At 51.0% G+C, this 14,529-nt stretch overlaps 1 protein-coding gene across 4 annotated transcripts in view; it reads left to right on the forward strand.

Annotated features, from left to right (window-relative positions):
- Positions 1-12,879, forward strand: part of LOC139050485 (uncharacterized) — a 28,633-nt gene extending 15,754 nt beyond the window's left edge. For 2 of the 4 annotated variants that reach the window (XM_070526920.1, XM_070526921.1), the window contains exons 6-11: positions 573-695; positions 2,530-2,682; positions 6,565-6,678; positions 8,588-8,839; positions 11,005-11,494; positions 12,750-12,879. In XM_070526920.1, the coding sequence (XP_070383021.1) occupies positions 573-695; positions 2,530-2,682; positions 6,565-6,678; positions 8,588-8,839; positions 11,005-11,409 (1,047 nt within the window). In that variant the 3' untranslated portion in view covers positions 11,410-11,494; positions 12,750-12,879. The remainder of the gene's footprint in view (positions 1-572; positions 696-2,529; positions 2,683-6,564; positions 6,679-8,587; positions 8,840-11,004; positions 11,495-12,749) is intronic. The other 2 variants (XM_070526922.1, XM_070526923.1) reach the window with 2 other exon arrangements.
- Positions 12,880-14,529: the final 1,650 nt, after the last annotated feature.

Consider the following 14,529-nt stretch of genomic DNA (forward strand, 5'->3'; position numbering starts at 1 on the left):
GCGCCTGCGCGCCTGCACAGAGTAGCAACATGACGGCGCCCTTGCGGTTGCCGATTTCAATGCCTGGCTGTTATGGGGAGAGTCTTTTCTGGAGTTGCTTACACTTACTCTATGCTGTATAGAAATAAACCAGCACTGGCAACTCCCACCGAGGTTTGGTTCGCGTCATGCCGTAGTGTTCGCAGTTCCACCAGTCGTTCAGTCACTCTGCGTGTGGTTTTCCAAGCGCATACAAGGTGAGGATAACATCGTTACAGATATATGCACAGAGAATAAGTAAGAATAAGAGGACGAAGTGATTCACCGACGCAGTTATGATGAGGGCTATAAGGTCGTTCGCCACTGCATTTTTTTTTTGGGCTGTCAACGAATAGTGATTCTCCAAAGCGGATTGTTCGCGCCCTGCTATACGATTGCCATCTGCGACTTATATTGCGCAGATCACCGTGAGTCTCACTGAGGGTAGCGGATTCTTTAGATGTCATTCTCGCTGCTTCGGATTTGCAGCGAGACTGCTGGTCTTTTTTGCTTTTTTGTTTCCGCACACGCGCACTCCTGGGCTGTGACGTCAGGTCTCGCTGTCGCCGGTGCGCGCCAGTCTTCGGCTCCTGTACGGTGACTGCGACGCTCTCCGCCTGAACCACCTGTTCCTGGGCACCGGGGCGACCTTAAGCCTGGCACAACAATGCCCCAACGTGCGTATTCTCTACCCCTTATTTCCATCGTTCATATCGTTGTTGACGTTCTTTTTTTAACACACGCGCCCATGCCCGAAAACGACGCGTATACACACGTAGATGTACGTACGCATACCCAGGACTATTGCACATTGCCCCTTCGGCAATATGTTGAACTTTCCTGCAACACACCAGCGTAACTCGATGGGCAAAACCTTCGAAAATTATGTTTAAAAAAAGTGACCGAGTTTCAACAAGCTTTCGTTAGCAACGTCGAAAAGCTACTTCCTTCTAATAACGTGCACATGTAGGACACTAAGTCGGCACTTAGCGTTGCGTTATAGCGCTGCTTTGGTCGGTACCAAAACACTGCTATAAAGCAGCAGCGAAGATAGGATTAAGTGCCGAAAATGTGTATGTTACTAGAAGGAATTACCCTCTCGACGTTGCTCATTGAAACTTGTTGAAACTCGTCCATTCTTCTAAATGTAATTTTGCACATATAAGTAAATATAATATAAATAATGTTAGGGTCGTGTAACGTGGTGACGTTCAATATAATTTCGAAGGGGCAATGTCCAAAATTCCTGGACTTGCGCACGCATGCGCAAACACGCACACGGGCACCAACACTCGCGCAAGCACGCACAGGCACAAACTCGTGCGCACCATCGCACAAGCCGCGGAACACGTATGCATTCTTGTTGTTGGAGTGGGCAGCTTTAGCCTTTCTGTATTTATGCATTGTAGTTCACCGAATGTCGGCAAATTGCACATGTGGAGGGCACTAGCAGCACTGGTAGCGCCATCGTCTGGCCGTTACGTCAATCGCAAAGCACCGGAAAGTTTTTTTTAGAGCCCAGCTCTTAGGCCCCCCGTTCCTGCGGCGAGCGTTAGCGTTGTCCCTCGTAACGAGCGAATGAGCCCAGCGAAGGACGAAAGCGAACGCGGAGCGCAGCGAGAGAGAGAGAGAGAGAGGAGATTCTTGATGATGGGAAGGAAAGGTTGGGGTAAAGTGCAGCGCAGTAACTGTCTCTCAGCAGAGGACACCTCAACCACGCTGCACAGGGGGTAGAGAATGAAAGTAGGGGGAGAGAAAAAGCACCAGAAACAGCAGCACGCCGCGGAAATGGATGGAGCTAAAGGCGGTCGGCGAGGCCGACAGCCTCGGCGAAGGCCAGGAGCGCACGTAGAAGTGTCCTGTGTCGTGAAGGGCAGCCCGAGGGGTGCAGGAGTTCATTCACGGTGTCGCACGGCAGGCCGTGCCCACGGTAAACACGGGCAAGGCACGCGCGCGCGAGCGAGAAGTTGGGGCACTCACATAGCAGGTGCTGGAGTGTCTCGATCGCGCCGCAGTCGCCGCAAAGGGGAGAGGGGGCTCCGCGCAGTCGATGCCGCCGCTCGGCGGAGCGCAGCGAGAGGTGAAAGACGGCGATAGCGAAGAGAGCGCGAGGTGGAAAGCGGAGGAGGAGGGTATGACGAAAGCGCGAGAAGCGTATAGCGCCGCGCAGGAAGGGCTTTGTGGCGACGATGGCTATATGCGAGATGGCCGCCAGAGTATCGCGCGTCGTTTGTGCGGCAACAAAGCGCTGCATGAGCGGAGGTCTGTCTGCAGCGGCTGCTGTGAATCGCGCCCGCGCGTCACCCACGCGCCGCCTCTCGCGATCTCCCGATTTTAGCGAGGCAGTCGCGCCACACATGCGTTCCGTTTTCGACGTGCAGCACGAGACCGATGGTCCGCGCCAGCCAATATATCGCGAAATGGAAACACGTATAGAGCTGCGCTCAAATTTCACATTAGGGAGTGTCATAATCATCGGTGAACTTATTTAAAAATACCTTATTTCCGCAGCTGGTCGACCTGGAGGCCAACATTGTGGAGCAGGCGACCGGCGCGCCACCAAGGCTTCCAGAGCTCGATGCGGAGGCCGGTGCCCCGCGCCCATGGAGCAGCCTGGTGCTGGGCTGCGCGCTACCCAGGGAAGAGGTGAGTGAGCCTGCCTACGTGAGGGCATGAACACACGTATGGGGAGGCAGCACTCGTCGCGGTGACTCAGTGGCCTTCTGCTGCGTGAGCGCGAAGTCACGTGTTCGAGTTATCGCCGTAACGGCCAAGTGCCGCCGACGGGAGGTGCAATCCAAAAAACACTTGTACACCGAGCATTTAGATGCATGCGTTCAAAATTTCATCGCCTAAATAGTCGATACTTTGCCTCCGTCTACGCACAACCCCCATCGTAAGTCGGTGTTATCAATCTCGTGGCTGCAGGCTGCAGAGGAGACTGTCGCTTCGAGGAGACGTCATTGAGGTCTGCAACTACACACGCTATAGATCGCTGCCAGGCGAGCAGACGACACAGGCGAGTGCTGCAATTAATGGAGAAATAGGCATATAGAGTGGAGGCAAGCGAGCGCTACGTTGACGAAATCCGGTTGAGAGACCGTATATAAACGTGGCTGATAGGGGTTTTGGAAAAGTGATCTGCCCAATGTCGTCAAACTGCACAGGCCTACTCCCAGACCTCCGTTCCGATGCAGGCCTATGCTATAGCACCAAAGCATCGTGTAAATGCGCTAGGAAGAATTTAAAAAAAAATCTGCGCTGCATTTGGAAGAAAACTGTTCGCAATGGCCTTTACGTTTACCTGAATTGGTTCCCAAAATTGGTCGCCAGCGTACGAACGATGTCAAGACTGCGACCTGTATATTTATTTATTTTATTTATTTATTTAGTACATACTGCAGACCTTTCGGTCCAAGCAGATGGGCAATAGAACGTATACAAACAAAAAAGAACAAATTAAGAACAAACAAATACAAATTTATACAAATTTTAGTCACACCGTGTCTGTAAACTGTCGTTTTAGTCTGATACTGTTCTGGGAAAAAAAAGAAAATTTAAACGTGTCAGTTCGAGCATAATAGGGTGTTAGTGAATCCGGATGATGCTGTCTTGTTTGCCGTGTTAGTGCAGGCGTTATATAAGGAGATGGTTTAATTTCAAGCCTGTTGTTGAAAGACGCGACCACGTTGAAGGCAACACATAGCACGCTGAGTTGTATGAAGTCAGAACTCTGGAGGTATATGTTAGAGAACCGCATGATATAAAGAAAAAGACAGTCCAGCATGCACGTGCTGCTTTGGGACGTCATAACAGAACATTCTAACTCACGCGAACAAGCTACGCGCATTTTTTTTGTTTCATACAGATTTAGGCGCATCGGCGGATAGTGCAGAAAGTATATTTTTTTTGCGACATAAACTTAAAAATTCCCCACTTAACGTAAAGCTGCTTGCTTATTATTCATTAATTAGACGGAAACATGAATATACATGTGTTGTTTGGGACCCGTTTACTAAAAAAAAAATATTACATGTCTCCAAAGGCTGCAGAAGAAAGCCGTGCGATTCACATATTCAAAATTCTGTCGATATGACTCCCCCTCACAAATAATGCGTGAAAATGGCATCGAAATCCTTGAGCAGCGAAGGGAAAACTTAAGAATTTGATTTCATTCCATGCTTATTAATCTAGATTTAGCAATTAATCCTGCATCCAATCTGTCTAGCTCGACGTCTAGGTTTACTCAACACCATCACCCGAATTCACTAACACCTTATTTTGCACGGACAGATGTATGGAAGTATTCTTTCTTTCCCCCTAACTATAACAGACTGGAATAACTCGTTGTTGCATGTTTGAATTGACTGATGCATTATTGTATTACTGTGTTGTCTTACCACCCTGCTTGATTGACGAATGCATTGTATTATTGTTGTCTTAACGCCCTTCCTGATCGATGAAGGCATTGTATTATTGTTGTCTTACCACCCTGCTTGGACCTGAACTGGGTCTGCGGCATGAAATAAACAAAAATAAAATTAATAAGAAAAGTCGCCCAGCATACAGCGGTGTATAGGTGAGCAGAGCGGACGACTCCCGATTCCTTTGCTGCTCGACGGGTTCGAACGAGAGAGAAAGAAAGAGAGAGAGAGAGAAAGAGAGAGAGAGAGGGAACTGTATTTGCCACTGCAGGGTAGGAAGTTAGGGCAGGTAGGCCTAGTGTGGCTCCCAGTTGGGGGCGACGTCCTGGGCCCACAAGACGAGTTGCGTTTTCTTGTCTGCTCTTGTCAGCAGCTGGTTCCAACCCTCCTCGAACGATACCGGCCCGGGCAGGGAAATTCAGGACAGCGAAGCGCGTGCTCGTGCCGCTGCGACGACGCGGTCGCCTCGTTCGCCTATCGACACCGCCAGGCGGACGCCAGTGCAGCCGAATTTTCGTGACGTCACGATGCCATTCGAATAACGAATCAAACGGCAGTGAAGCTTTTGGATCGGGCACCGTTACCACTCAGACCGGCAAGACGGACTAAACCATCGCCACTGTGCCGTGTCCACCCTTGGAAGATTCATTCGCCACGAATGTCGCGTGCTTATTATTCGGGAGCGCTAACTTATTCAGGCATGTTATTCATTTCATTTACTCAATGTCGCGAATTATCGCTATTAATATAATTATTGTATATATTTGTTATGTGGCAAACCGTTATCGTATAGCAGGTGTACTCTTTATTCGTGTTTGCTGATGTGTGTACGTGTATGTGTGTGTGTCCGCGTCGAATATTGTAACCCGCAATGTATGAAATGTCTACTTTTTATTCACATTTATTGATTTACGTACCAGTACCCGTCTTACTTCATGTAACGGTTACCACGCTTCTTGGAATGCTGCCTCTGTTTCATGGCTTTCTATTGTCGGCCCATATGCCTACCCTGAATAAGCTACAGTGCGACTGAGTGAACCTATTGTGTCCAGCGAAATTCTGCGAGGTGGACGATTGACCGGGTATATATATATATATATATATATATATATATATATATATATATATATATATATATATATATATATATATATATATATATATATATATATATATATATATATATATATATTGTTGCGCCCACAAAAGGCGTTACTTTGAAGCCGGGTAGAGTTAGCAGCGATGGCCTGGATCAGCTGAGCGCCTGGCGAGATTCAGCCAGCCAGCCACACGTCGTCTTCCTCGTTCACCACCCTCCGGTGCCCCCGCATACTTTTTTGTTGAGGCGTGAACCCACTATGCTCCTAAGAGTGTCACATTCGTGAATCCACTACACACCTAAGAGCGTAACAATATATATCATCAGCCTGGTTACGCCCACTGCAGGGCAAATGCCTCACCCATACTTCTCCTACTACCCCGGTCATGTACTAATTGTGGCCATGTTGTCCCTGCAAACTTCTTAATTTTATCCGCCCACCTAACTTTCTGCCGCCCCCTGGTACGCTTCCCTTCCCTTGGAATCCAGTCCGTAACCCTTAATGACCACCCTATGTCGTATGTCCACCCTATGTCCACCATATGTCCACCATGTAATAATAATAATAATATATGGGGTTTTACGTGCCAAAACCACTTTCTGATTATGAGGCACGCCGTAGTGGGGGACTCCGGAAATTTCGACCACCTGGGGTTCTTTAACGTGCACCTAAATCTAAGTACACGGGTGTTTTCGCATTTCGCCCCCATCGAAATGCGGCCGCCGTGGCCGGGATTCGATCCCGCGACCTCGTGCTCAGCAGCCTAACACCATAGCCACTGAGCAACCGCGGCGGGTGCCACCATGTGTCGTACCATATGTCCACCATGTGTCGTACCATATGTCGTATTATTTGTCGATATGTCCACCATGTGACCACCATATGTCGTATTATTTGTATTATACAAACTGTCACGTGCTCGGCACGTCGACAAAATTGATCGATTTATTGAGCGATTACGTTCTTTTCTGTCCCTCTGAAACACGTTGACACGATCCAGCGTGGTTCGCCGCTGTCCGCAGGTGTTCGTCTCGGCGGACATCGTTCTGGAGGCGGCCAAGCGCTGTCCCGTGCTCCGCCACCTGCAGATCGTCGCGTCCAACGAGGCGGCCGTCTACAGCGCCGGCGCGTTCCAGGTGGGCTCCGCGAGCTGGGCCATGCGGGAGGGATGGCGTTATGGAAACAACAACAACAACAACAACAACAACAACAACAACAAAGAAAAAGAAAGAAAACGGGCTCACTTATTCAAGAAATGCAGGCGGAGCCAAACCACGAGGAGATGGCTGGACTCCTGCAGCGGAAGTATACGAAAACGTGTGTCGCGGAAAGCCTACTTTGATTGTTTGTGGCAAGTCTATATGAACGAGAAGAAAGGGGGCTAACCGTGGGGCCCGATGTTTATTAGTCACATCATAAGAAGCCACCAAACATGGACGCCTAGGACAATACAGGGCAAATTACTTGCGCTTAATAAATGAAATTCAGAAACAAATGAAAGTGGAGGAAAAAACAATTTGCCGCAGGTGACGAACGATCCCACAACCTTCGCATTTCGCGTGCGATGCTCTACCAATTGAGCTACCGCGGCGCCGTTTCCCCATCCACTTTTTTAGGTATTTATGTTTCCTAGTAGAACCCTGGGAGTGTTAGCCAGCGCCACCCCTCGCAAACCTTGGTGGCGGATGTGGAACATCCTTTTTCTGCCGCGGGCGTCACGAGAACGTGATATTTTTGGGTGAAGGCCAACCGGGCCATAAACCCACATCCACTTCTCACCCACATCTGTTCTTTGAGTTCGAAAGGCGGATCCACTTGGGACGAACTCTCAGGATGATACCACTTTCGAGATATTAAATTCCCGAACTTTGGGGAGAAACGCACTGGCGTTCCTGTTACTTTTGTCTTCAATGCATAAAACGACGTTTTGTTAAGAAAGTAAGTGGAACTACGGTGCATTGCAATGTCAGCCTCTTCGGGTAGACCAACTCATGGACTAGAATTTTGCTATCTGCCGCAGGCAACTTCTTTTTTAAAAAATATTTTAAAGTGTTCGGTAAAAGAACCTGTATAGAATGTACGACCAAATACCACAAGGCCAGGGCCCGAATTCGCAGAGCCGGTCGCTCGTAAGTGTTCGTAAAGCCACTTTAAGCGCACTTCCTTTGGCCAGGCGCTTTCATTAATATACTCGTCATCACGATTGACTGGCACTTGCGTTTACTAACACTTACAGCGTAACTACTTATTGGTGAATACGGGCCAAAGGGATAGTCTACAACAGGAGGAGCTCGTAGCCAGTCATCTCTAAAACTGCTACCTGTTAAGCCAGCCAGGAACTTGTGAACGGTTGGCATATATATCCTGAATGTTTTCAGCTGTACTGACGCAGAAGTCTCTGATCTGTGGAAAGTCTCCGAGTCCGCTTGTTGTAACTTTTTGCTTGTCGGTTACCCCTACTGTTCTTTCTCGTTTCTTTTTTTTTCGCGTAGACACACAGTTCTGCGAAACTAAAGCGAATCGAGTCAGAAGGCCTTGTCGGGTGCTTCCCGCGTTCTCTCTTTTATGCGAAGCATACTAGCCGCACAACCACGCTCTTCCTTGCTGCGCCGCTCGCGGCCGCGTAGCTACCATTGAGGGTATGAGCCATTGTTCATTGCTGTGCGTCTCATATGAGGGTCTATTCTCTTTTAAGTTTGCTATGTTTGTTATTAAGTTGCTTCTATTATGCGAAGCATACTAGCCGCACAACCACGCTCTTCCTTGCTGCGCCGCGCGCGGCCGCGTAGCTACCATATGACGTCATAACAGCTGCAAAAGCGGAGGCTCAACTCGTGCGCTCGCTTGCGGCCGCGTAGCTACGTAGCCGGGTCTCAGCTCGTGCGCTCGCCTGCATGAGTTGTTTCTTCGTCTAGCCGAACCAAATATAGACAAGCAAGAGCAGTTCACCAGGCTAAACAGTGGCTCAACAACTAAAATAAAGGCTAGTATGCTTCGCATCCTGGGCTTAACCTTAGCTAAGCCACAGCCATTTTTTTTGCCCAGGAGCTGCGGTCCCTGTCGGTGCTGTACCGCACCGCCGACGGCTCGCCGCCGAAGAAGTGTCGCTACCGCGCCGTCTCCGCCGTGCTGTCCAAGTTCTCGCTCGAGGCGCTGTGCCTGCGCGCCTTCTCGGCCGTCAGCTTGACCGGGCTGGCCGCCAGCTGTGCCCGACTGCGCCGGCTGCAGCTGGTGGACTGCGAGCTGCGCGACCTCGAGCTGCTGGACGACGCGTTCCCGCAGCTGGAGGAGCTGGAGGTGAGCCGTCCAAGTCGCATTCGGACACGCACTGGGTCGTGTGGGACGCGAAGGCAACGAACGCGGCGTTCTGGTCGCTGATAAAGGGCGCACTCGACAGTTGTCTCGGTATAAAGGAGCTCCTGCAATAGCGAAGCGGATATACTCTCGATGCCATGTCCAAAATGGACATGTCCTCTAGGTGGACGCTTACAGAATACCACCCCCCTCCCCCAATGCAAACAGCCAAGCCCTCAGCGCGAGGCCGCGAGGAGAGCATTTCCTGGACTCCTGGACCTATGGTGTCCCAGTCACAACCCCCGGCGAAGGCATATTCACACCGGTGATTGACAGAAGTCGCGCGAACGACCGCAACTGGCGACCAGGAAGCGATTCGCGACGACCGAATGTTCAGGCCGGCTAGCACAACTTGCCCTTCGCCACACGACTGGAATGTCTCGCGATTGTTGCAGTTCACGCCTGCCCGCACAACCTTGACCACGTAAAATAACCGTCGGCGTATCCCGACGTCCTGATCGTGCGCCGCTTTTTGGTTAAGTAGCTTTGCGACAACAGCCGCGTACTAGAATCGGTCAGTCAGCGATTCCACGGAAGCGGTAGCCTTTCGATCGAAGCTACCATTTGCTACCGTCGCTTCGAGACCAACTTGGTCGCGCGACCTCTGTCAGTCGGCGGTGTGAATGCCGCCTCACACAAAAGTCAATCTAGAATGCCGGACCTTCGTGAAAAGCAAGCGTCGAAAGTAATAGCTAGGGCCGGAAACGCCGTGCTTTGCGCATCACGTATTTCCAAGAGAGAGAGGGAGAGAGAGAACTTTTAATGATCCCAGCAATCACGGGGCCGGATGCAGCCACCCTCCGCCTAGCAGACGGCCAGAATCCCCAGGGTCTCAGCTGCTGCCTCGCCAAGGTGGACGGTCCAGACCTCCTATAGCTCAGACGTATTCCGAATTTTTAACGCGACGGCGTTAACGGTGTCATGTTGAAGAAAATCCGGTGTCGGGCGTCGTTTCGGCAAAAAGATTTTCGAACCACCCATACCCAGGCCTTCCATGTGGCGCAAGGAAGCTACTAAACTAATTGAATTCCTCAAGCTGAAATACGTAGAAAAATCGTAAACTATGACTTGCACACAACCTACAGAAATGATAGCTCTCGCATTGTAATTTGACTATACTAGAAAACATAATTCTGTTACGCGAGCACTCAAAGAAACCCCTTTTCCAGCGTTTCTACTATTCATACATTGGCCACGGCGTCCGCCATTTGCGCGTGCCGGCGCGTGAGTATCTCGGGGGCCACGGAACGGTGCGCCCCGTTCCTTGCAATACCTCTAGATGGCGCTCGCCTCCGCCGCATTGCGGCCTACGCTAGAGGCCGCGTTTCTACCAGAAAGCCCGCCTTCGTGCATAGCTTTCGCGGTTACGGCTACATACGCTCCAGTTGCCGGGAAGCGTGAGAAGCAGTCAGGGATCTTTGAACGCTATCGCGTTCCACTCTTAAAGGCAAAGCTTAAGCGTCCTCCATCTCTCTTTTTTACTCCGAACTGGAAAGATATCTGCCCGCCAATTGCAATGTCGGACATTCTTTTAGCGAAATCGGGTGGTCAGTGTAAATAACACGAACGAGAAGCCTTGCGACTTCACTTCCTTGGTCTTATCGGAGGGCAAAATTTTTAGTACACGCAGAGATGTTGAGCATGTCCGAATGTCGAACAAGATCGCTCCTGGAGTTTCTGCATGATATACCCTGGCCTCTATAGCATGCGCGTGTGGCCGGTTTCCTGATTGTGGGGCGGTATGAAATGCTTTTGCGCTATTGTTTTGAGTGGACGTAGTTGTATGTACAGTATACACATGCGGTGTACTCGACATTGTGTACATATTCGTAAGCTTTACGGAGTAAAGGCGGAGGAGTAGATACGTGAGGGGAGAAAAGAGAAGGAGAAGGATGTGCCGGGCGGAGCTCGGCGTCATGGTTCTATACTGAATAGAGTGCGTTTATTGCGGTTTTTTTATAAGCAATAGCTGACTATGTAGCTGCATCGTGAACTGCCACCTTTCTCCCTGCATACCGCGGTTAAAAGTGGCGGGTCCCAGACACGCTCTTCCCACCAGTCCTCTCCTCCTGTTCTCCGATTCCGAATTTCTCGCGTGCTAACTGCAGGTGAGCTACGTGCCGCCCAAGGGTCTGGTGCGCCTGATCGCCGCCTGCCCGAACCTGCGGTCGCTGTCGATCCGGGACCGGGGCGCCTCGTTCGGCTTCCTGCGCGAGGCCTCGTGTCCCAAGGCGGGCCGCCTGGCCCGGCTCGAGCAGGTGGCGCTGAACGCCGACCGGTCGCTGAGGGAGATGGGCCTCGAGGAGCGCGACCTGCGCATGACCGTGGACGCGCTGCCGTCGCTCGCTCGCGTCGCCGTCGACTCGTTCGAGGCCCGCCTCTTCCTGGCGGAGTACGCGCCCCGCCTGGAGCTCGACTGGTCGACGTGCTCCGTCTGCGCGGCCAGGTTCCCGCAGTGGAACAGGGAGCACGTGGACCTGTGGGCGCATGCGCACAAGTCCCCGGACGGCTAGGACCTCTCGCGGCAGGGCGCGGAACTAGCGCGGAAGGAAGGTCCGGACGGGGTGCGCAAGGATTGGGTGAGACCAACGGGCTGTGGTGCGTGTTGGCGCGCGAAGTTCACTTTTTAGCGCGATGCGTACGACCGCAAGGGATTTCGCCCGTCTTTGCGTCTCACTCCTCATCTTGGGCACTAGGCGCGAAAACACACACGACACAAGGAAGGAGACGGGACAGAGCGCCACTTACAACTGCTTTTATTCGGAGGCACACCACACACTTATATACCCGTCTTAGACGCAAGGACCACAATGCCATCAAGACTGATGTGGAAGCGAACTGGTGAAATATTCCTTTCAGCCATATATAAAGATATACCCGTCTAAGACGGGTATATAAGTGTGTGGTGTGCCTCCGAATAAAAGCAGTTGTAAATGGCGCTCTGTCCCGTCTCCTTTCTTGTGTCGTGTGTGTTTTCGCGCCTAGTACCCAAGATGAATTGTGACCAACTCGCCCAACAAGACGTCCTTTTATTTGCGTCTCACTGTCTCGTTCTCTTTGCATTTGCGGTAACATGTTTTCGCGGTGGTCTAGTGAAATGATCTTACTTTCATCGTTTTTCTTTTTGTTGTTTGTTTGTCGCAGAACGAGGAGCACTACGGCACCTACCTGATTGACGATATTTAGGATATGCATAAAACCGGGTGTCGGTGTGCTGACCGGCGCAATACATAGTGATGGAATATGAGTTCTCCCAGATTCCTTGTTTGTTTCATCGTTGATACGTTTGAAAACTTATATCGCGGCAAGTGCGTGAGATTGTTGAGGACGAGCACATTATTAGTGTGTGGCGCAGGATTCCAGAGACCGTCTGATCAATTATTTGTACGCGTCCTCCGAGCCTTTCTTTGAAGCCTCACTTCTAGTCACTGTGTCTTTGGGATAGTCGATGTACTCAACGAAGCACACCCATGAATAACAATGTTGTGCCCTGCTTGGCGAAGATGCCACAGTTGAGAAAGAACGTGTCCACCTGTGGAGCATGGGCGATTGGGCATTGTACGACATAAACTTGCATGCAGCGTGACTATGGAATGCTTGAATAGAGAGGTCCAGGGTGATAATGAGCTGTGGTAGCACGCGCAGAATAGATGTTTACCCCGGGTCTTCTTTTCAGACCGAGGAGTGCCTTAAAGTTAAGTTTAATGTGAAGTATGCTTCAGTGTTGCATTGAACATGCAGTTCGCATTGTGCCATCAGATACCGCGGGTTCGTAACGCAACAAACTAATACGGCTGCCAAAAAGTCAGTCCAATGTGCGCGTCATTCGCTCTTTTCTGCGTGCCCACTGCAGGTCCTGCAGATTCTGAATTATGCTGCACCAACCGGACCAAGTTTCTGCCGTATTGACATTCTATACGAGGAGGCAGCGGGGCCGCTGCCTGCGATGTTTTCTACAATAAATCGGTTATCAGAAGCGCCTCCCCGTCTGTGCTGGTGTTTGTTGTGTGTCTGTCCTACAACCTCTACAGCGCTGTGTTATGATTGTGGTATTCCAGCTAGTGTCAGCGCTATAGCCTCAATAAAACCGAACGGGAGATGTCGTCGAGTAGTGTTACCGCCGGGAACTTCCGTTTATCGCCGGATTTGAAGGAGTGCGCGCGCGCGCCTCTGCTGGCGTGTGGCATGTGACCACCTTTTCCCACGCTTCGACGGAGTTTCAACTCTGCACAGGGCTTCAGTTAGTTGCCCGTGTGTACGCTCACGGTGGAAGAGGTGCTGCCCCCCGGCCCTCTGCAAAGCAAACGCCGATGCCCGAATGGTCCGTCCAGAGAAAAGTACGACCGACCCGCAGCTCTTCCAATGACGCCGCTGTGGGGCCGACGCGACGAAGGCTCGTCGTCCGGCCGAGGCTCCCGGGCAGGGGGGCGGCGCGTCGGGCCCGATTTGCGACCCTACACACCCTACAACCTTATATAACCCTGCTATAACCCTACATACGTCATCGCAGTGTCGGAAGCGCCTAAAACCCATGGATCTTCTAAATGTAGCGGCAACTGCTGGCCGGCAACGCCTCCTGGTTTGTGCCAAGAGACAAAATATTTTCGCGACCCGTCTGCGAGGCGCTTTGCATATAGCGACTACATGACATTAGGCGAGGTCATTTCGGGAGTTACGCGTCTCTCTTAAAGCCGTTCGAACCTTTCCTTTCTCTTGCCATTGCGTGGATAAGCGGAGAAGAACCCGGCAACGGCGGAAACGGTTATTCAGTGGCGTAGCTAGGTCGTCTGGCACCCGGGGCCCGTAGGTCTTCTGTCACCCCCCGCCCCCTCCCGGGTGTAGTCGAGGAAGGCGAGGATATCGACAATTTCCCGGTGTCTTCAGACGTATATGACACCCCCCCCCCCTTCCCACTGGCCCCTTGCACCCGGGGCCCTCCGGCCCCCCCTGTTGCTACGCCATGGCGGTTATCTATCAAAAGCCATATCATATCGAAGGACACTTCCGGGCGCAAATATGCGTGCCCGTTGAGAACGGAGAACGATGCGCACGGAGCAAGCGCCATCTACCAGCAGCTCCTGGCCCAAACCAGGGGGCGCGCTCAGTCCTCTTCCAATCGCGTAGCTCGGCGGCGAGATCAAAGCCCTTCGCTACGTCTAGGAAATCCAGAGGCTTTACTTTGTTCCATTCCACTCCCCCTTCCTCCCGAGGAAGCTTTAGCTCGGGGCCAACACCGATGCCGCGTATTCAAATACATACAAAACGCAGAAACACTGTCGTGAAACAACGTACAAGCCAACTTTGATATTTGTTGCATTTAGAAGAGAAAGTTAAGTTCTGCTGACCTTAGGAAGCGAAATATCGATTTAGGGCTTAGAATTAAAAACTGCCGAAAATTGCTACATCAAAAGTACAAAATAGAAGCGGAAAGTATACAAATCGATAACTCTACACGAAACGTGGATATCGCAGTTCCGCAAACTGCATCGTTAGAGTGCCTAAAGCAGACAAATTCGATATCTTAATTTAGAGCGTACGTGAATTTGTTGCAATAATTAATTCTACTCGCAAATTCATGGTACATTTCACAGCAGCCTATAATGCATTAATTGTGTCAGCTTTAGATGCATTAT

Source organism: Dermacentor albipictus, chromosome 10 (assembly GCF_038994185.2).
Source record: "Dermacentor albipictus isolate Rhodes 1998 colony chromosome 10, USDA_Dalb.pri_finalv2, whole genome shotgun sequence".
Lineage (NCBI taxonomy): Eukaryota > Metazoa > Arthropoda > Arachnida > Ixodida > Ixodidae > Dermacentor > Dermacentor albipictus.